The following is a 21,407-nucleotide window of genomic DNA, read 5'->3' on the forward strand; positions in this document are numbered from 1 at the left end:
CACTGCTTATAAACACCAGCTGAAATAAATTAAATTTGCTGAACTGTGAACTTCATTAGCAAAGTTCCTTTCAAAGCAGCTCTGGGCCTAGAAGCAATGACACCCCACTGGCAATGACAATACCCAGTGCCAAGACCTTGGTTTCTATGTACCTGTTCCTACTAAAATGAACCAGGGCTTCTTAGAGAAAAAAAAGGCCAATTCCAGGTGTGCAGCAAGGGAGTATAGAGAGATCCTGGAACATCTTATTGTGCCAAAGAACAAAAACATTCTCAGAAACTAATGAAGCCATGTCAAAAGGACTCTGTAGGGTAGCTAGCTCAAAGGGGCTCCTGCTCGCCAAATGTGGGACGATCCAAAGATCAGAAAATGTAATGATAACTGATAACATGGAATTTTTAAGTCCATAGTGATACCCAAAATAAATAAATACAATTCTTAAAAGGCAGAGCTATTCTTTACAGATCAAAGTCAGCTAATAAATATACATGAGATGACAGAATCAAAATATTTGCAGTGCTCAATATAATAATCTTTGATTCAGTCAAGATCATTGACGCTTGCTAAAACCATTAAGTAGAAAGTGACCGGGGAACAGGATATTCACACAGAATCAGAGTCCCACTAGAGATGGTAAATTACAAAAGGAAAATGTACCTTTACATTGGCACAATCAGGCAGTACCACAGACATGATCAAACTTAGCATCGGCAGCGGTACAACCTGACATTAGATGCCTCTGAATGGATGCACTGTGAAGTACAAAGCTCTGAAGTGTTCCTGCCAAAAAATGTTTAATCTAAATATAACTAAGTCTTTGGTCTCCTTACAGTTTGTAAGGAATCCAGGGGGCATTCAAACAAGGTTCCCACCATCACAAACCACAATATGAGACATTCTACAAAACAGGAGGCCAGGACTCCACCAACACAAAACAAAACAAAACAAAAACCCAGTGCTATGAAAAGCAAAAAAAAAAAAAAAAAAAAAGAGAGAGGAAAAACAGTTATAAAGGATAGTTTTGTAACAATTAGGGACTTAATTTAGGTATGATAATGGTATTTCACCATGCAGGAGAATGTCTTACTCTTAGGAAATGCATGCTGAAGCATTTACAAGTGAAGAGTCAGGATGTCTGCGACTTACTTTCACGTGGTTCCACAATGCAGATTTACAGAAGGAAAGATGCTGGTACATTCAAACGGCACAATGGTAAAGTTAGTGAGTCTAGGTGAACAGTGTATGGACTACATGTTCAATTTTTTTGTAGGTTTGAACACTTTCAAAATAAAAAGCTGGGAAAGAAAAGTCACACTAGGGATGGTGACATTAGGGGCTATGTATTGTGAGTATGTGATGCAGCAGGCCCAACACATTTTCCCACAACAACCTGGAGCCTAGACTGTGCCCAGCTCACGGTAAGTGTTCGGTGTTTACCAACTGTCACCAGTGGAAAAACTCAGCTCGGACAGCTGGAGTTACTCACTCACCCAGCTGCACAAGTGGCAATGCTGGCCTCTGAGCCAGGTATGAGCACCCGCAAAGCCCGGGCTCTATGAGACGATGCGGCTTCTCTATCTCATGATCCCCTCCATGGAGCACCACCAGAGGAAGAGAATATACAACGTTCTTTGCTAACCTGGTCATGACTTTTTCCTTACATCAAAAGCAGGTCCCCTACTGCAACTTTGTTTTTATTAGTTTCAAAAGAAAAGGACAGGATTGCAGTGACATGACTCCAAACAGAATCCAACAGAAAAACAGCATCAAACAGTTCTGAGAACAGAGGAAGACACTTTACCTTCTACCTCTTCCCAGTCCTCCTCACTCTCTTCCTCGTCGCCCCCTTCACCCCCACCTTTGTCCGCAGCAGCCTCTTTCTCTGGACGGTGCACCTTCTTGAGGGCACTCGGGAAGTCCCTGTGTAGAGATCACAGGAGGGAAGATGAAGAAAAGCTCAGACATCCTAGGGCTATGTTTAAACTAAACTCAACTGTAAGGACTCCTTCTATTTACTGAGAAACTGTTGCAATTAGTTGATGATTTGTGAGCTCTGAGCCTCACTTCCTCCATTAGCCCGGGTCTCAAGTTCCCATCAAGATGTGCTCTGATCACAGGTCGCACACTAGATGTGCTGTCAAAACAGGAGGAACATGATGAACCTACAATCTAGAGCTGTGTGAAGGGAAACAGCTGTGTCTGTAAATGATACAGGGCAAGTTAGAAAAAAACCACAAAAATAATGTGAGTCCCAGAAGTAAAAGCTGCGATGTCTGTGTGCACACACGTGCAGCCAGACGCCAGAAAGAAGAGGAGAGAAGTCACATTTGCGGATCCTACCATGAGCCAACTCAGAAGATTGTTTCCCCACCTCTGGGAAATAAGACGAAAGGAGACTGAGGTTGGTAGAATTTTAACTTCTAAGTAAGTGGGGATGTAACTGAACACAGGTGTGTCATAAGGAACACGGACAACTGGAAGGGTAAGGAGAGAACTACATAGATACGGAGCTGGCTAAATACTGGCTCAAGAGTCAACGGTTGCTAATATGCAATAAAATTGCGCAAATTCACACATAAAATATGTTCAGGGAATTGAGTTACTTACAGCTTTTTAAGACTGGACACATGGTATCCAGTGAGAATATGACCCAAGATTTTAGCACAGACATTTAAAATAACAAGCCTCAGGCTTCAGCTCTAAAAAGACAAACACTCCCTTTTTACCCTGCCACTTCCTCTCAACACCACAGCAACAAAAATGTCCCCTTAGAGTAAAAGTGGCAGAAATGGCAACTCTTAACTGAGAGGGAAAGGGGGACCAGAGCTTTCCCTGGCAACATCCTGGTCTATCTGTTTGTGAATTTCTATGCAGAAAGAATTCAACAAGTGCGGAGCGGCAACTGGGAAGCAGTAAGCTCAGAGGCATTCGCGGGAAAAGTCTAAGAGATGAACGATGGTGGAAAATCCACATGCTTCCTTGCGCTCCTTCCCACAGCTGCCCTGTCCTGGCCTACTTTCTGAGCCAGGACTGGAGGTGCTGGAAAAGCTGACACTAAGAATGAGGGTTTATTTCTGAAACAAAGAAGAAACTACTGCCTCTCTGTTTGTCCTCTTCCTCCCCCCTCCCCAATTTCCCTAGGAGGCAGATGATCAAGTGTTGATTGTTCACCACATATTAATATGCTCATTCACTGTCAAAGGCCCTGCCCTAGACACCACGGGGCATAAACAAATGAACCAGTGTGGGTCCAGCCGTCTGAGCTCACAGTGGTATATGGCACGGAAACAAGTAAGTGTAACACAAGGCGGATCAGTTACACTCTTACGAGATGCAGCAAGAAGTCCGAGGAGGAAAAGGGGGAGGAATCAATTAAGACTGTGGAGGGGATGACTTCTGCTCTGCATCTTGAAGGTGGAAGAAACCGTTCCAGGCAGAAGGAAGAGCGTGAGCACGTGTCAAGTGAAGGAGGGAAGTCCAGCTGGGCAGGGGCGGAGCGCACCCGAGGAGAGCAGGACAGGACACGGCCAGACGTCAGGGAAATGCCTCGTGTATGAAATGTCTTCGTGTGGTATAAAGAGTACTGGACCAGGAGTCAGAAGACCGAGGTCTCATCCTGGTTTTGGCCACCATCTAGCTGTGTAACCATGAACAAATCACTTTCTGAAAGCTGTCGTCCTCATCTGAAAAGTTTGGGAGGTAAACTATATAATTGCCAAGACTCTTCCCAGCTCTTACTAGTGGTCTGAGCTCTACCTAGAAGAGTTCAAAGATCCCACCTTTTCCACAGATCCCAGTGACAAGCAAAAAGAGTAGGTTTTCTTAGTCACACTTCCCTGATGGGAACAATCAAGACCTGCTCAAGAGGTTTTCAGCCATCTCACCTGGAATCTTCCCCATCACTGAGGGCTTCATCCTTAATAACCTGAGGGTTTTCGGATTTAACAGTCACTTTGGCCGCTTTCTTTCTTGCTGGACCATCTGCTGGGCCCCCAGAATCACCGAAGCCTCTCTTCCTCTTTCCTCGTGAAACTTTTGAGAGAACACTCTTCTTTGGAGGTTTCTCATCTTCGAAGACATCTAGATGACCACACAGAACATGAGATAAGGGACAAAAGGAAAGGTGGAGACACGGTAGCTTCATGGGCAGGGTCATGAGAAGTCCTCTCTGGTAACCTCCCTCTAAACCTCCGTCACCATCCCATGTTGGGTCAGCAACCAACTTTCAGCCTCTTCCCACCTCCAGCCGGTCTACACTCTACACTCTTCCTTTATCAGCACTGTATTCTACTCCTAAGACTACAGACACACCACCACATGACTCATACAACCTAAACTGCAAACCTTAAATTTCAGCTAATATCCAGCAAGGAAGATTCATCAATCCATTAATTAACACCTTGCTTATTTACTACCTGCCAAGACTAATTATTTATTTTAGGGATAATCCACTCCTATTAAGTGAAATGATTCAAGTTCATAAACATGTCCAAGTGTCCAGTTTTAGCACAACCGATTTCTCCTAATCTAAGTTCCTGTCATCTTTCAAAGCCAAACACTACTCAAAACACATACATTATGAAATCTTTCCAGTCTCACCTCAGTGCCACTCTCAGCAAACTTAGGGTTGGAATGAGTTAGCAGTAACTCAAAAATAACTTTATTTTCTCAAAATAATTATTGTTTCTTTTTTTTGTTAAAGGGAAATATAAAAAATGCATAAACTGTTGGTTTTAGTTCAACTAGGGTATCTAAAAGCATGGTCTGCTTATTAACATATATTTCTGTTATATATATTTATAATATGTATTAATATGACAGGGAAATATTTTCTATTTTATTATAAATATATTCATGCAAATTATCTTAAATCATCTTCTTTTGCTGCTGCAGAACTCTGCTTCAATTAACTGTGGAAAACAAAAATACCCTAGCCTTCACTGAGGTTCCAAAAGGAGCTGCAATATTAACCTAAAATATCAAATTAATTCATTCCTTTCATCTATGGTTTGTCCTGCTGACTCTCTGGATAGGTATTTATATTCCCCAAGAATACAATTTTGCATGGGGAAAAAAGACTCTCCCTTTTGATCTAAACAAAATCATAACTTAATTTTAATAAATTTCACCTTATAACAGCATTTGTTTTAATGCTGGTTAAAATCACTGATTCAGTTCTGTTTCTTTAAAATGTTTTATAAAAGAAGAAATTTATGCATTCCCAGGTTTTAAACATTTTAATGGAAACAAAATATTTCAAAATTAGTTATTTATAATCTGGAAACAGATTTCTTATTTCAAGGCCAGAATTTGCTTAAAAGTTTATGACTTGACAGTTTGGTAGGGCACCCTTAAAAACAGGATTTCTAGATCTTACAGTGGTTTTTAGCCCTTTGTTAATACTCCACTTTACTAATCTAAAGATGCAGGTGGGAGGTTGCTCCAGAAGCACTATTTCTTCCTCACCAAAATCACTTGGTTGGTTAAAAGGCACAGCTGTGTATTTTTGTGTTTTGAAGAGAGAGGTTGAGGAGTTAAAAGTGAGAACAAGGGAAATAAACTGTGAATCAAAAAACTGTTCATAGTATCATTATTCATAATATCCAAAATTTTTAAAATCTGAATGTCTATCCATTAGATAAGCATCAATTATGGTACAGTCACACAATGATATGTAATTCAGCCATCTTTTAAGACAAAGGAAAATGATATATGATAAAATGCTAAAAATGCAAAATTATTTTAATAGTATACTTTCTACTTCACACAAAAAAATACACAGACTAGAAGGAAATACACTATTATTTAGTGGTGGCTGTTTCTGGATGGCAGACATACGGATGACATTTTTTTCTTTATTCTTTACTGTTTTTTTTTTTGTTTTTGGTGCCACAGTATCAAGAGGCTATTATCCAGATATTCCATGCAAATGGAAACAAAAAGATAGCTGGGGTAGCAAGACTTGTATCAGACAAGACAGACTATAAAACAAAGTCTATACTAAAAGACAAAGGACATTATACAATGATAAAGAGGTCAATACAAGAAGATATCATTCATAAATATATATGAAGCTAACATAGGAGCACCTCAATATATACAGCAAATATTAACAGAAATAAAGGGAGAAATTGACAGCAGTACAATAGTGGGGGACCTTAACACCCCCACTTACATCAATGGACAGATGGTTCAGACAGAAAATCAATAAGGAAACAGTGACCCTGCGACTTCCCTGGTGGCACAGTGGTTAAGAATCTGCCTGCCAATGCAGGGGACACAGGTTTGAGCCCTGTTCTGGGAAGATCCCACATGCCACGGAGCAACTAAGCCTGTGTACTACAACTACTGAGCCTGTGCTCTAGAGCCCGTGTGCCACAACTACTGAAGCCCGCACGCCTAGAGCCCGTGCTCCGCAACAAGAGAAGCCACTGCGATGAGAAGCCCACACACTGCAATGAAGAGTAGCCCCCCACTCGCCACAACTAGAGAAAGCCCGTGCACAGCAACGAAGACTCAACACAGCCATAAATAAATAAATAAATGGGGGAAAAAAGGAAACACTGACCTTAAATGACGCATTAGACCAGATGGACTTAATAGATATCTGCAGGACATTCTGTCCCAAACCAGTACAATACACATTCTTTTCAAGTGCACGTGGAACATTCTCCAGGATAGATCACATGCTAGCCCCAAAACAAGTCCCAACAAATTCAAGAAGACTGAAAATGTATCAAGCATCTTTTCCAATGACAACAGTATGAAACTAGAAATCAGTGACGGGAAGAAAAAAGAAAAAAATACAAACACATGGAGACTAAACAAGATGCTACTAAAAAACAAAAAAAACCAATGGATGAATCATGAAATCAAAGAGGAAATCAGAAAATACCTTAAGACAGTGAAAATAAAAACACAATTTTACAAAATCCACAGGATGCAGCAAAAGCTTCCTTCTAAGAGGCAAGCTTACAGCAATACAGGCCCACCTCAAGAAACAGGAAAAAATCTCAAACCACCTAACCTACCATCTAAAGGAATTAGAAATATTACTCAGCCATAGAAAGAATGCAATTTTGCCATTTGCAACAACATGGAGGGTATTATGCTCGGTGAAATAAGACAGAGAAAGACAAATACTGTGTTTTCGCTTATATGTGGAATCTAAAAAACAAGACAAATGAACAAATGTAACAAAACAGAAACAGACTCAGATACAGAGGACAAATTAGTGGCTACCAGTGGGGACAGGGGTGGGGGGAGAGGCAAGATAGGGGAAGAGGATTAAGAGGTACGAAGGACTAGGTATAAAAGCAGTAAGTTACAAGGATGCAATGTATAGCACAGGGAATATAGCCAATACTTTATAATAACTTTATATGGAGTAGAGTCCAATATCAGATCACTATTGTACATCTGAACTAATATTGTAAGTCAACTATAATTAAAAAGAAAAAAAAGAGGCCATTTTCCAGGACTCTCCAAGATCTAGAGCTGTCAGCCCTCCATATCCCCCTGGTTCTGAATCCACAGATTCAACCAACCTCGGACTGAACTTTGGTTGAATCTGCAGATGTGGAACCCGAGGATACGGAGGGCTGACTGTACTACACTGTTACGTAAAGGATTTGAGCATCCGCACATCTTAGTATACATGGAGGTTCTGAAACCAATTCTCTGCAGATACCGAGGGACAACTGTCTAACCAGCCTCCTTGACCTTAACCAAGTAATTTCAGCAGGGCATGAATTAACCACTGGGGCTTGATTGGCCAGCCACTGATTTACTAAAAAAAAAAAACACCTGCTTAGAACTGCCAGCAGCACCTCATAGCACTAAGAATAAAATGCAAACTCCTTAGTTTGGTCTCCAACCTAAGGGTCCTCCTACTCACGTCTCTCACCTCAATTCCAAAACATTCCCTCCTATGGGTCTTTAAACTTACTGATTCCTCTGTCCAGAGCTCTCTTCCCCCACAATGTCCTACAAAAGGCTCCTTCATTACAGTCAGTAATTGGCTCAAAGTGTCAAGTCTTCACACAGGAGTTCCTTGACCACTAATTCTGACAGCCGCTTCTTCCCTGTCCCCATGTCAGCTTTATTACAGCAACCTGTCCTACCTTCTTCATAGCTCTTATCACCATGTGAATTTATTTTTTAACTTACTTGTCCTACCTACCCTTCCCCAAAGATTACAGGCATCATGAGAGCAGGAACCTTGCCTATCCTGTTCACCGCTATAATTCCAGTGCCTAGCACAGGGCCTGAAAATAGCAAGTGCTCAGTAAGTAGCTGTTGAAGGAGTTAATGAACTACATCGATGAAGGATTTAACATTGAGATTAAATATGGAGAAACCAGAAGTGCCCTAATGGAAACAAAGATATAACGTGGAAGACTATTTTCTTTGTCCCCAGCTGTTGGAAGCAGCCAAGTGTCACGTTCATGTGCATGCACTGAGGTTCTGGTAAAACCCACACTATGGTGCTGTTAGACAGTACACTGGAGAGTCACCAAATCAGTGTCACCTGCGGCCAAAACCACAACCAAATTGCTCCTCTACCCAACCACATCAAAGCTGATAACTCTTCCCGGAAGCTACATTGGAAACTTACTGCAGCTCCACTGGCTCGCAGAGCGTGAGCGAAGCTTAAGTGCATCCTTGCCTACGTGTAGGCTGAATTGATATGAGCTACCCCATCTGATTACTTCACCTGGACCATACCAGGAGCCTTACGGGATGAAAATTCACAGCCACCCAGCAGGTTAGAATTAAGTTTCACAGACGAGGTCCAGTGAGGCTAAATTATTTGCCTCTCATATATAACCCAAACACATATAACTACTAAATGTTGGAGCTATACCAATCTGGTGCCAAGGTGAAGTGTTTAGCTGGGAGGAATGCTACCCAGGCTGGTGGCATTTCCGATACCTTTTGATTTCAAAAAAATTTTTTAATTGCCACGTATTCAGAATACATTCCCTCTGACTAGAATGACAACCCCTTTTCACAGCCGTTTGCTGAAATATTACCTATTCTTCAAGTTGCAGACCAAACATAACTTCTTCAGAGAGCATTTCCCAATTTCTCCCAATTATTCCTTCAGAAGTCAGAAAGCCTTATACCTTATCCCATGAAACCACACGCTGTCTTGGATATTTTTTTGGTAAATGTGAACACTACCCTACTCTGATCTCCAAGAAACCTCTATCTCCCATGTCACCTAGCTCGTGTGCAGCAGACATTAGGTACTCATAAAATGTTATAGGAATGAGTCAACGAATAAAATGGAACTTGTAGTATTAACTGTGAGGTAAATCACCTTTTAAGTTTAGAAATGGTTACCATTTGACTATTTCCTAATGAATGATGGCCTTAAAATATGTACAGAATCACAGAATTACTGAATCTATGTCACAGGAGCCCTTGATGGTGACCTAGGCTAATCGTCTACCCAGTTATATCAGGTACCCCAGAAATCCGTTCTACAGCATGCATTATGCAATTATTTATAATATTTATTGAGTACTTAGTATACGCAGAGAAGGGGGGAGGACAAGATAGGATACAGCAAAAAAATAAGACATGTTTACATAAGCTTAAATTCTGGTAAGACAGGTCAAAAAGGAAGCAAATAAATGAACAAGATCATTACAGATGTGGCACAGGCTGTCAGAGCCTCTGTCACGAGGGGTACCTGGGAGAGACCACCTTAGGCAGGATACTTGAGGAGTGCCTGGGTTGAGACCTGGAGGAACAGAAGTGAGCCACGGCAAAAGCCACGGAAGAACGTTCTAGGGAGAATGAACATCAAAGGCAAAGGCTCAAGTGAAAAATAACAGCGTATCTGAGGAACCAAACGGAGGCCAACACGGAGGGTATCTGGCAAAGAAGACAGTGGTAGCAGACAACAGAACAAGCAGGAGCCATATCCCGTAGGATCTTGTAGGCCATGGTGAGGAATCTGGATTTTATGCCAAGAGCAATGGGAAGCCACAGAGGATCTGAAGTAGGAGCATGGCAAGATCTGATTTTTTTTTTAAGATCACTTGCGCCGCTGCATAGAGAACTCTTGCCGTGGTGAGGGATGAAAAGAAGTAAGGAGGCCAGTGAAGAGGCAATCGCTAGTCGCTCAACTGAAAAGTGAGGGTGGCTTGGGCAGGGGGTGCGGCCACGGGAATAGAGAGAAGTGGAGAGATTGGAGATATGGTTCTGAGGTTGAACTAACAGGACTTGCTGAAGGACTGGAGGTGTGCGTGTAAGGAAGAGGAGGGGTCTGCTTAAAGAAGTGAAGGGATCAATTCCTGAGAAGGGAAAAGTGGGGAAGGGGCAGGTTTAACTGGGGAAAATCAAGAGTTTTGCTTTGCCCAGGGCAAATATAAGAAGCCTATTCAATATGCACGTGAAGAAGTCAGGTGGGATCCGAAGCTGGGGCTCTGAGGTGAGATTTGGCTGAAGGTACTATTCAGGAGATCAGCACACTCCAGCACTCTAAGTCCTGGCCCGTTCGTCATGTGGGGACACAAAACAATCGCAGTGCCTCTTGCCTATGCACACTCTGCATCTACCAGGAGGCCGGACTTGATCCTGCGGGTGACGCGGAGCAGGAAGAGGCTGAGCAGGGGAGCTCGCGGTCCGGCCGGGCTCCGCGGAACCGCTCAGGGCGCATCGCTCCCGGCACGGAGGGCAAAGGCGCAGCGACGTCGGGGAGGCCCGGGGCAGCCGCATGACGCCTGCCTCCCGCGGTCACCGGAACGCCGTCTCGCTGGCCCAGGTGGGCGCGGGGCTGCCTCGCCCGCACCTGCAGGAGGCCGGCCTCGCCCTCCCCCACCCGGCCTACCTCCCGCCCTCCTCCAGCCTCTCCCCCTAAGCCCGGCTCGGCCTCGCTCTCACCCGCCTCCTTCTCCTCGCGCCTGGCTTTGCTCTCGCCCTTGGCCGTCTGGCTGCGTGACTCACGTCCCCGCGGCCCCCTGCCCGCGGCCACCTGGCCGCGCAACTCGCTTCCCCGCGTCTCCCTGCCCGCCGTGCGCTTCCGAGCCATCTTTGCCTGGGCAGGAGTGGCGGACGCTGGACGCACCTCGCCGCCAAGGGACGCAGCGCGCGCGCTGGCTCCGCCCCAAGGCGGGGCGAGGCGCGGCCACGCCCCCTCATGGAGACGCCAGGTACCCAATTCCCCCCGCCCCAACGTCGGCGCCCCTGATAAAGCTCCGCCCCAGCCCCAAAGGACCAATGCCAACTGCAGGAAGCAAGAAGCAGCAAAACCGATTATTTCTACTTCCGGTGCATTGCGTCCTCGCCTTTCCAGAGACCGGAGGGGGTTCTCGTGCTCTCGCGAGAGGCGGGAAAGAGCGCAGGGTTTGAAAGATGGCGGATGACGTGGACCAGGTGAGTGTCTTCTGAAGAACTCGCTTCGGCGCGGCTTTCCCACGCCCAGGCCTGGCTCTGCCCCACTTTGCCTGTCAGGGTTGCTTTCTCCAAGCTCACGGCAAGGTGGCCAATTACGCCGCCTCTTTCTGGGTCTTCACGGCCTTAATCTGCGTCTTGGTTAACCGCGCCCCCTCCCAATTTTGCCTCAGGCCCTGAGATTTTTTTTCTGTTCGAAGTCCGCTGGAAACTAGTTATTCCTCACTCTCGTCGCTTCCTTTCTCTTGAGTCTCACCTTTTTCCGTAGGGTGGGGAACAATTATCCTTGCCTGCCTCACGGACCTGTCGGGATTCTGATAGAAAGCCTGATAGTACAGTTAAGGAGTTGTTATCGTTACTGAGCGCAGCAGTTGTTGCACAGTCAACAAACACCTAGTGAGCATCGTCTTTGTGTGGTTGGACACCGTTCTGAGCACCAGGGACACTGGCATTGACGTACGTGGTCCCTGGCCCCACTTGAAGTTTATATTTGGGGAAGGACGGGTAAAAAGTAAACATAAGTGTGCGCGATATGCGGGGCTGTGATGTGGTATGAAGGTAACAAGCAAGGAACTGGTATTCAGAATAACTGATGGTCCTGCAGGCTTTCTCACCCGCTCTCCTTTTTTTCCAAAATGCTCTTCCTCAGATATCTTTGTGGATCAGGTTACAGCTTGTTCAGCTTTCTACTGAAATCTCACCTCCTCAAAGAGGACTTCTCTGGCCACCTGGCATCAAACGGCACTCTCCAGTCTGCTTTATTTTTCTTCCTAGCATGTTATTGGTTCATATGAAGTATATGCTTCTTTATTTAATGCCTGTATCCCCCAACTGGAATGTGAGTGCCTTAAGAGCAAGAGTTTTGTTCACTGTTCTGTCCTCGGGGTTTAGAACGGTGCTGGAAGCACTCAACGGATATTTATTGAGTGAATAAATCGAATGATCAGGGAGTCCGCTTTGAAAAGGCAGTGTTTAAAACTACGGGATGAAAAGGGTGGACAGTGGGTAGTAGGGCGCAGTCACGTATCTATCCTTACAGTGTTATGATTACTTATTTATGTGCCTCTCCCCACTAGAATGAACTTGAGGGCAGGGACTGACTTCTGTATCATTGTAATCTAGTATTTGGTTAGCTGGTCCTTAACAAACACCTCTTGAACTGGGGATGGGGACTACGTGAGTCAGTATTTTTTCTTCTTTTTTTTTTTCCTCTTTTACTCTATGTTAGGGCTGTAGAGCCTGTAACATTCAGTCACCTTCCTCCACTGGCCTTATGTACTTACTGAAGCAGCTCTCCTTGAATAATCTTATCAGCTCTCCTGGCTTCAAGCATCCCTTCCATATGGACCCCGGTCATCCTAGCCTTGGTCTCTTTGAGACTTGTTTCCAACAGTTCTTTAATAGTAATAAAAAGAACCATTTATAAGTACTTTTCTGTTTGCCAGATACTATTTAAAATATATCAGATACTTCAGTTAAATACATTAGCTCTAATCCTCACAAGAATTATGAAGGGAAGATTGTGGATTCCTCATTTTGTAAACAAGGAAACTGAGAATTAAGGATGGCATGATTTTTTAATCCCAATTCGTAAGTGTCAGAGTCAGGAATTGAACCCACACTGCCTGACTCCAAAGCCAATGCTTTCAACCAGTATTCTATACTGCCTGCTAAATATATTCATCTTACTGACCAAATGGCACCCTAAACTCAACTTGCCCTGTACTGAACTCATAATCCTCCCTCAAACATTCATCTCTGCTTAGCATTCTGACTAGTATGTGGTAGTCATTAAATGTAAGTTCTTCAAATTACTAAATGATATTTGAGATAAAGCTGAAGTCTCTGAGAGAGTGACTCCCTACACACTGAAATGGGGTCAGACAGTTTGGATTTTGAGGGAACAGAGTGCCGTCATGATGATTTTGTCATATAACTCCTTTCTGTATACGTATGTTTCAACCCTCATTGATCTAGCACTTACTCTGTGTCAGGCACTGTTCGATGCCTTCAAGTATGTCATTTAAGCCTCACAACAACAGTGTTAGGTAGGCACTGTCGTTATACACATTTTGCAGATTAGGAGACTGAGGCATAGAGGGGTTAAGTAATTTGCCCACAGTCATGCAGGGCACTGATGGTTCATACACTTTACTCTCTAGTACTGTATTACTAAACCTGTTTCTTTTATCAGCAACAAACTACCAACACTGTAGAAGAGCCTCTGGATCTCATCAGGCTCAGTCTAGATGAACGAATCTATGTGAAAATGAGAAATGACAGAGAGCTTCGAGGCAGGTTACATGTGAGTAAATTTACTAAATCTCCTTGAAATCAGATTATTTCCTTACCGTTGCTCCCTTGTCCCACCCCTTTGAAATGTAAAAACTGTCCACTCTGGAAGAGTGTTTGAAGGTAGACAAGGAGGAGGGGGAAAGTCAGCCATATTTCCAAAAGCTAAATGCAACTGTGTTTTATTCTTATTGTTAACATTTATTTCTCTTAACGGAAATGGTGTGTTTATTAAAGAATATTTTCATTTCTTTCATTTTATCCTGTTTATTTGTAAATAACATTTATTTGTCCTCCATTCTCATTTAAGTGTTCTTTAAATTACTGACATATATATAAATTTGTGTTTTGTTGTGAAAAATTTTAGACAGCACAGACATACATAGAGTAAAAGGGAAAGTGCCATTTCTTCTTTTGAGTCTATAGTCTTTCAGGTCTTTTCTATATATCTACACATATATACAAGAATGTGTGTCCATATGTATATATTTGCACTATATACACCACCTCTAAAAAAAATAAATGGGATCTTGCTATACATTTTGGGGATACCTTTCTTTGTCACTTAATTGTTCTTGGAAATTATTGATCATGAGTGCATATAAATCTCCTTTATTTTTTTAAATGACTGTAGAATTCTGTATATGGTAGCAGTGATATTAGGATTGTTTTCCATTTCTTACTACTATAAGCATGTTTATACATCGACCTTTGTGTATATCTGCAAATATTTCTATGGGATTGGTCCCTTGAGGTGGTCCCATTTATTCATGAAGAGAGTATACTAAAGGTTTTGCCTCCTCTTGATAACTCGTTACTTTCCTAAGTTGTTTTTATAACTACCATTCTACCCTAAAGTGATTAAAAATAGCTACTTTTTATTGAGCATTATTTATATGCCAGGTACTGTTACTCTAAGTGTTTTGCATGTAATATCTTATTTAATCTCTGTAACAATTCTATGAGGGTAGATACTCATTATCCCGTTTTACGTTTGAAGAAGCTCGGGCTCAGAAAGATGAAGTTACTTTGCTTAAGGTGACACAGCCAGTAAAAAGAGGGCCAGGCTAGGAACCTAGGCAGTCTGACTTCAACCCCCTCTTAAGTACTATGACTCTACCTAACATGAAACCTAAAGGTAGACAACCCCCTGTGCTTGGAAAGGAAGTCGGGACCTAGTAGTCTTAAATTACAGAAAGGAAGAAGAATCCCGGGTAATGGAATAGTGGCAACTTCGCAGAGAAAAATAGAATTGAACTTAATCTCTTGGGCCAGTGGCAAGTAGACAAACACCCCAGGACAGACGTGTTGCCTTAACTCTTGGAGGCTTCTTCAGTTCCCTGCCTACACTCAATTGTCTCTGTACTGAATGACCCTCAACCTTTTGTTTTCTGGCCCTTATCTGTAGATCTTTGCCCCCGTTTGTTGCTTTGCCTAGCAGTTCCCCGTGTTGCTAATTGGCTATTTTTATTTTGATGTGCGCTGGTGAACCATTTAACACTTGGCTAGAAGTAAGCATAAGTGGGTTCTAAACAAGCCACTCCCTCCCTCCCACCCCCTGGAGCTTCACATTTTAGTACAATGCATGAGCCTTAGAGCTTGGATTGAGGACATCCCTGAATATCTGAGTTGCAATATTTGTTGATCGAGCCCACAGGCTCGTGCCGAAAAGCTGGTGTTCTGGTGGGTTTTGGTGAGGCTATAATGTGCAGGGTGTTGCTCTACTTACTTTACTTTGTGGTGTTTAGTTTAGGACAGGGTGTGTTGAGTGACAGGGTCTTGTGCTTTTAGGAGACTGCATTGCTGTCATCTTAGCAGTTAAAGAATTTTATTTCCTTTACTGTATCTTTCTTGTCACGCTATTACAGATGGAATTGAAAGAAGTATACTGAGAGGTATATGAACTGGCTTTTTTTCATAATTAAATATTATAAATATTTATGTGACTGCCTTAGATAACAAATAGGGTGGGCACTTTAAAAATAATTTCAAATTATTTTGAGTAATTCAGTTTTGACCATAACAGTTTTATATTTGTATCAGGTCAATTAAGTTAACATGGAGATGATTGGCAGAGAAACAGTATATTAGCACAGCAGGATTATTTTTTATTTGCATGTAAAACTTTGTGGTGTAAGTATTATGTGTTACTTGTAATTGAGTGATTTGCATATTGTAAGCCCTGTTTATTATTTCCTAATTTGCTTATTACATTTCTTGGTCCCTCACCTTCCCACTTCAGGCCTATGATCAGCATTTAAATATGATATTGGGAGATGTGGAAGAAACTGTGACGACGATAGAAATTGATGAAGAAACATATGAAGAGATATATAAAGTAAGTCTTGCAGTTCCATTCATCGCTTTTAAAATGTCAGTTCTTCTCAGAATCCAACAGTTATTTATGGAAAGCCTGTCGTGTTTTGATACCTATTCATGGACTCAGTAGAGTGTAGCAATTAAAAAAACCAAAGGCATTGGGGTTGGACAGACCTGGTTTCCAGTGCTGGCTTGGCCGCTTCCTATCTGGGGTACGTTGGACAAGGGAAGTACCTTTGCAGATGTAACTTCCTCACTGGTAAGCAGGAATACAGTCACTTCTGTCGTAGGGTTGCCAAGATTCGTTGAGATATGGCTGTGTAAGATGCCTCTGTGTGCTGGTATATAACAGTAATACTGGACAGTGTTTTGTTTGATGTGGACTTACGTATCAATACTTACTAGAAACTAAAACTGAGAAATTTTTAAGATATTTAATTAAAAATAATAAATCGATTACATTTTGACATAAGTAACATTTTTATGAATAATAGCTATATTTTCTAAAACAAAATATTCAGTGAGAAGTGTCTTTGTTTTATGTTTTGCAAATGCTTGGCTTAATAGACAACAGCTAGTTACTCACATCTTTGTTTCTGCATTTAATCTGTTGCGCTATATTGTGAATGTCACACAGATAGGTAGTTGGAAAGGGAGGAGTATTTCTTGTGGATACTTGCCTTTGATACTACACCCAAACTCAGCAAGCGGTAGTTTCTTAAAGGCTAGTTGTAGTGTAGAATCTGAAACTATATCAGTGAACTTTTCATTTTCTTGTTATATGCAAATTCATTGGTCTACCTTGCGCTTGGAATGGATTTTTTATACATGCGTGATTTTGTAACATCAAGCTCTGGTCATTTGGAAAATATTGGTTCACTGCATTATGCAGATCTTCCAGATATTGGCACATTTTGTTGTTCAGTCTTTTAAGTATTGAGAAGCCACTCTGGCCCTCAGGACCGCCTGGATTCACATCTTGACTCCCTTGCTTACCAGCTATATAATTGTACCAGTTACCCAACTTGTCTGTGACTAAGTTTCTGTATCTGTAAAATGGGGATGGTAATACGACTCACTTCATACAGCTATTGAGGATTCATTGAGAGATTCCGTGAAAAGCCTTCAGGTGGCGACAGGCACATAGTAAGTGTTCACACGTCAGCCTTTGTTGGGTTTTGTGGTTCTGCTTTATCCCGGCTTTCCTCCTCTTTTCAACCACTCCCGACTCCGTGGCTAGTTTTCTTTCTCCCTCTGAACGTGGGATTTTTTTTTTAATCTGCTTCTTTTCCCCCCTCAGATGTCAATTAGTAATTACTGTTTGTTATAAGCCATCAGTCTGTAATAATAGTACAGCATGAAAGCTTGAGCTCTGGCTTAACAGATCTCGGTTCAAATCCTGGCTGCTGGTGATTAGTTATGTGACCTTGGGCAAGTTCTAGAAATTTTTTAAGCCTCAGGGACCTCCTCTGTAAAATGCCAATACAATAATTGTGCCTTCCTCCCAGGATTACAGGTTGCAGTGAATTTGGTGCTTGTAAAGCTGGTGGCAAGTGGTGATTGGTGGCCATTATGATTATGGATAAATCTGTGTCTCCAGCTTTTTTCTTTTCTGAGCTTCACTCTCTCATTTCCAATATTCTTATTGAAACTATGTCCACGTTGGATGTTATCTCAAACTCAGTACATATAAAACTAAACTTCTGGTGTTCTTCACCTTCAAAATGAGCTCATTCTCAATTCCCTGTTTCTGTTCATGATTTTCTCAGTTATTTGGACGTTATATCTCAGAATTTTATATAACAAGTCAGCCGAAAACTTAGTGGCTTAAAAGTACACACGTTTATTAGCTCACAGTTTGTGTGGGTCAGGTGTCCAGGCTCAGCTGGGTCCTCTGCTTCAGGGTTTCTCACAAGGCTGCACAAGGGCTGGGTTCTCATCTGAAGGCTAAAGTGGGGAAGGTTCTGCTTCTAAGCTCACTTTCGTGGTTGTTGAGAGGATTCATTTGCTCGAGGGTTTTGGACTGAGAGCACCTCAGTTCCTTGCTGCAGGGCCTCTACCACTGGCAGCTTGCTTCATCAAACCCAGCAAGAGAGCTGGCTAGCAAGGTGGAAGTGACTATCTTATGTAACCTAATCATGATAGTGACACCCACTAACTTTGTAGATTCTACTAGTTAGAAGCAAGGCACAAATTTTATGCACACTCAGAAGGAGGGGGTTACACAAGTGGGTGAACACCAGGAGGCAGGGATCCTTGGGGGCGATCATAGAAGCTGCTTACTTGTATCTCCAGAAAACTATAATTGAATTAATAGAGAATCATTTCAGATGAAGTGGTTTCCATATGAAGGTAAGGTTGGAACTTTTTAGTTCAGAAGTATGACCACTGAGTGAGGGATTTGAGTAAAATATATCAGTTATTTTGATGAGCGCTGACTCCGTCACTGAACTGGCTATGGTAAGACTAGGTTGCCTTTTGCAACTAGAAGGAAACCAGAAGGCAGTGCTGCTTCCTAGTAGCAGACAGCAGACATGATCCTTGTTTCTCTGAGAGTGATTCTCAGAGTGTGTTCCTCGAACGAGGAGTATGTGCACACCTGGAGTGTGTTAGAAATGCAGGTTCATGGGCCACACCCTGGCCTACTGAGTGAGGATCTCTGGGCAAGGAGCCAGGAAACAGCCCTAAAGGTGATCTTATGCACATTGAAACTTGAGAACCACTGCCCTGAGAGTGTATTATCTGGGAAAGAGTTGGATACATTCATGGATGACACATAAGTGTACTTGATTTAGCATACTACATTTATAGGTACTACTTGAATTTACTGTTGGGGCTTCTCCTTTTATGTTAGTTCCAGTACCCAAGAAGCTCATAAAACATGGTTCTTACATTTTTAAAAAGTTCTGAAGACATAGCTATTACCAATATTTTCTGCCTGGTGGAGAGAGAGTTCTTTGTCGGACCTACATGTGGTCAGTTGTGGTACAGATTCCTGTAAGCTAAAAAGGATAAATTAATTGTCATTGCCCCACCCACCTCCACTGTAGCACAGCAGGGACAAGGATATCTGCTGCCATAAAAACTCCCTTTCAGAAAAGGAAAGAACGGGAACGTAGAGCAGTTACTGGTCCTTCGCACTGATGGATCCCCTGGGGAGGCAGTAGTAGAAGAAATCCCTTGGTTAGGTCATGTATGTCCTGTGTGATATTTGGGACATCCTAAAAAAAATTCTTTTTCATTTATCTATAATTCAAATTTAATTGGGTGACCTGTATTTTTATTTGCTAAATCTGGAGGCTGCAGAACGTTCACAGAAACGTCTCACTTATGCTGGAAGACTCAAATTGTCAAAGGCTTTTTTCAGCCAGGCTATGTATGGGTTCTTTGGCAATACCATTTCTTTAAAAACTTATGACTTCATATATTTCTGATCTGTTTACTTCCAATCAATTCTTTGGGCCAGTCACCTCAAAGTCTTTTTCTGTACAGAACTTGTAGACATCTTTATTTCTTTAGTTCCTCACCTCTAATTTGTGTAACTACCTCTCCCACAAATTAACGTTGACTACCTTGGGTCATTTGCTAAAGTAAATTTGGGTGGGAAAGGGACACCCTTAATCTGATCTTCCCCTCAGGGCTGAGCTTGTTTACCTGAGAAAATTTACAGGGCCACTTTGTTCCTTAACGCATTTTTCCTGCTTATTGTCCACAGTTGGGAGTCTAAAAACAGTTGGCTTTTATGACATCATGAATGCTGTTTCTTGTAATCTCTACTTGAAAACCAGCTAGTTCTCACCTAAGCTCATCTCTTCCTTACACTGCCCTGCCCAGTGCATCAGGTTAACAGCAACACTACTAACGTTTGGCTTTTTCCAACCTCTTCCCCAGAACCTGTAGGTTTGGGACATCTTTTGGGCTTTTTCCAGCCTCTTCCCCAGAACCTGTAGGTTTGGGACATCTTTTGGGCTACCTTTGGAGTCAACATTTACTTAATGTTTTGCCGAGGCATGAGAAAATTTCAGACCTTCCATATCTGTTTCCTTACAGCCTAAGGCTTGTTCCCTAGGCTAATGCAAAAGGTATCCATTCTGTATATGAGTGCAGTAGCACATAGAAGCAACACAGGAGGGCTTAGCACAGTAGGATTTTATTTGTACCCACACAACGGTCTTTAGTGAGGTTTTAGGTCGGTACAGTAGCTTTCTTCCAGGTGCTCAGTCAGGGACCCAGGCTTCCTGGCTCTGCCATCCCCAGGGTTCTCCATAATCTGAGTCCATGGTCGCGGGAGAACACAGAGGCGCCTTTGTGGGAGGTTGCTTATCACTTCTGTTCACTTTCCATTGGTTAAAACCCAGTCCGTGGCACCATCTGGTTGGCAGGGAGCATGAGAAATGTGGTCTAGCTGTGTGCCAAGAAGAGGGACAGAAAGGGCTGGGTGGATAGTGGACGCCTCTGCCCCAGTTGTGTTCCAGGAAAAGAAACAGTTAGTAGATGGTTCTTTGTGCCACAAAGGTAAGTGAACAGGTTTTTTAAGCAATTTGTTTGTGTTATGATGAATCTGTGGTTTTTTGTTTTCAAATTTCTTTCTCGAAAAATAAATAATACTACTACAAATTTGTATAAATGTGTTCTGTGTTTTTTTTCCTCTTCCAGTCAACAAAACGGAATATTCCGATGCTCTTTGTCCGGGGAGACGGTGTTGTGCTAGTTGCCCCACCATTGAGAGTTGGTTGAAACAAAGAATTTATCCTGTGTGGAAAATAGGAGATTTTGTATGATTGCCTCTTTAAATGTAGAAGATACTCAAAAGAGAAACCGGCGTACGTTTTGATTTTAAGAAATAACCAAGAATTCTTCCACTTCTGAAATAAGTTGATTTGCAGATAACTCACAAATTCTTAAGCTAAATGGCATTTTTATTTTTGTCCAACCCTTCCAATAAATGTGATCACCAAGATGCAGAACTTTTTCAGGAGTTGATTTGCTCCATTGTTTTTTCGGACAATTTCTGGGTTTCTTTCTTTGAATTAAATTTGATGTTTCCTTTTTTGATTTTTAATGCAGTCTCCTGTCTTGTGAATTCTTTCAAATAAGCACATGTGTTCCATTCACTTTATTTGTACACTTTTGTGTTGCATCTACTGTGTTTGCGGCACCAAGTTGAGTCCTGGGAACGACAGTTTTGTCCATTTGCTTCCCTTCCTGGAGTCTTCTGGAAAGGCAGTTGTTGAAGCCAGTAACTGCAGCACAGTGAGGTCAGGGCTGATGGCGTCATGCAGGTATGGGATGCCGTGAGAGCACAGAGAAGAGCACCATGGGTGGGCGGTCGTGGTGGTGGGGCTCTCGTTGTAAACATTGGCACTGCAGTGAAACATGGGAGGCTGGTT

The 21,407-nt window shown here is 42.5% G+C and overlaps 2 protein-coding genes across 2 annotated transcripts in view; one reads left to right on the plus strand and one right to left on the minus strand.

The window, feature by feature from the left end:
- The window catches only part of XPC (XPC complex subunit, DNA damage recognition and repair factor), a 35,422-nt gene extending 24,349 nt beyond the window's left edge, over positions 1-11,073 (minus strand). The window contains exons 1-3 of the mRNA XM_004284350.4: positions 10,897-11,073; positions 3,885-4,080; positions 1,802-1,920 (exon numbers count right to left, since the gene is read on the minus strand). Of these exons, the coding sequence (XP_004284398.1) occupies positions 1,802-1,920; positions 3,885-4,080; positions 10,897-11,044 (463 nt within the window). The 5' untranslated portion in view covers positions 11,045-11,073. The remainder of the gene's footprint in view (positions 1-1,801; positions 1,921-3,884; positions 4,081-10,896) is intronic.
- A 131-nt stretch (positions 11,074-11,204) lies between these two features.
- Positions 11,205-21,079, plus strand: LSM3 (LSM3 homolog, U6 small nuclear RNA and mRNA degradation associated). The gene is made up of 4 exons (XM_004284319.3): positions 11,205-11,388; positions 13,601-13,711; positions 15,941-16,036; positions 20,674-21,079. Exons 1-4 carry the CDS (start codon positions 11,368-11,370, stop codon positions 20,752-20,754), a joined length of 309 nt encoding a protein of 102 aa, XP_004284367.1. The 5' UTR covers positions 11,205-11,367; the 3' UTR covers positions 20,755-21,079.
- Positions 21,080-21,407: the final 328 nt, after the last annotated feature.

This window comes from Orcinus orca, chromosome 10 (genome assembly GCF_937001465.1).
Source record: "Orcinus orca chromosome 10, mOrcOrc1.1, whole genome shotgun sequence".
NCBI lineage: Eukaryota > Metazoa > Chordata > Mammalia > Artiodactyla > Delphinidae > Orcinus > Orcinus orca.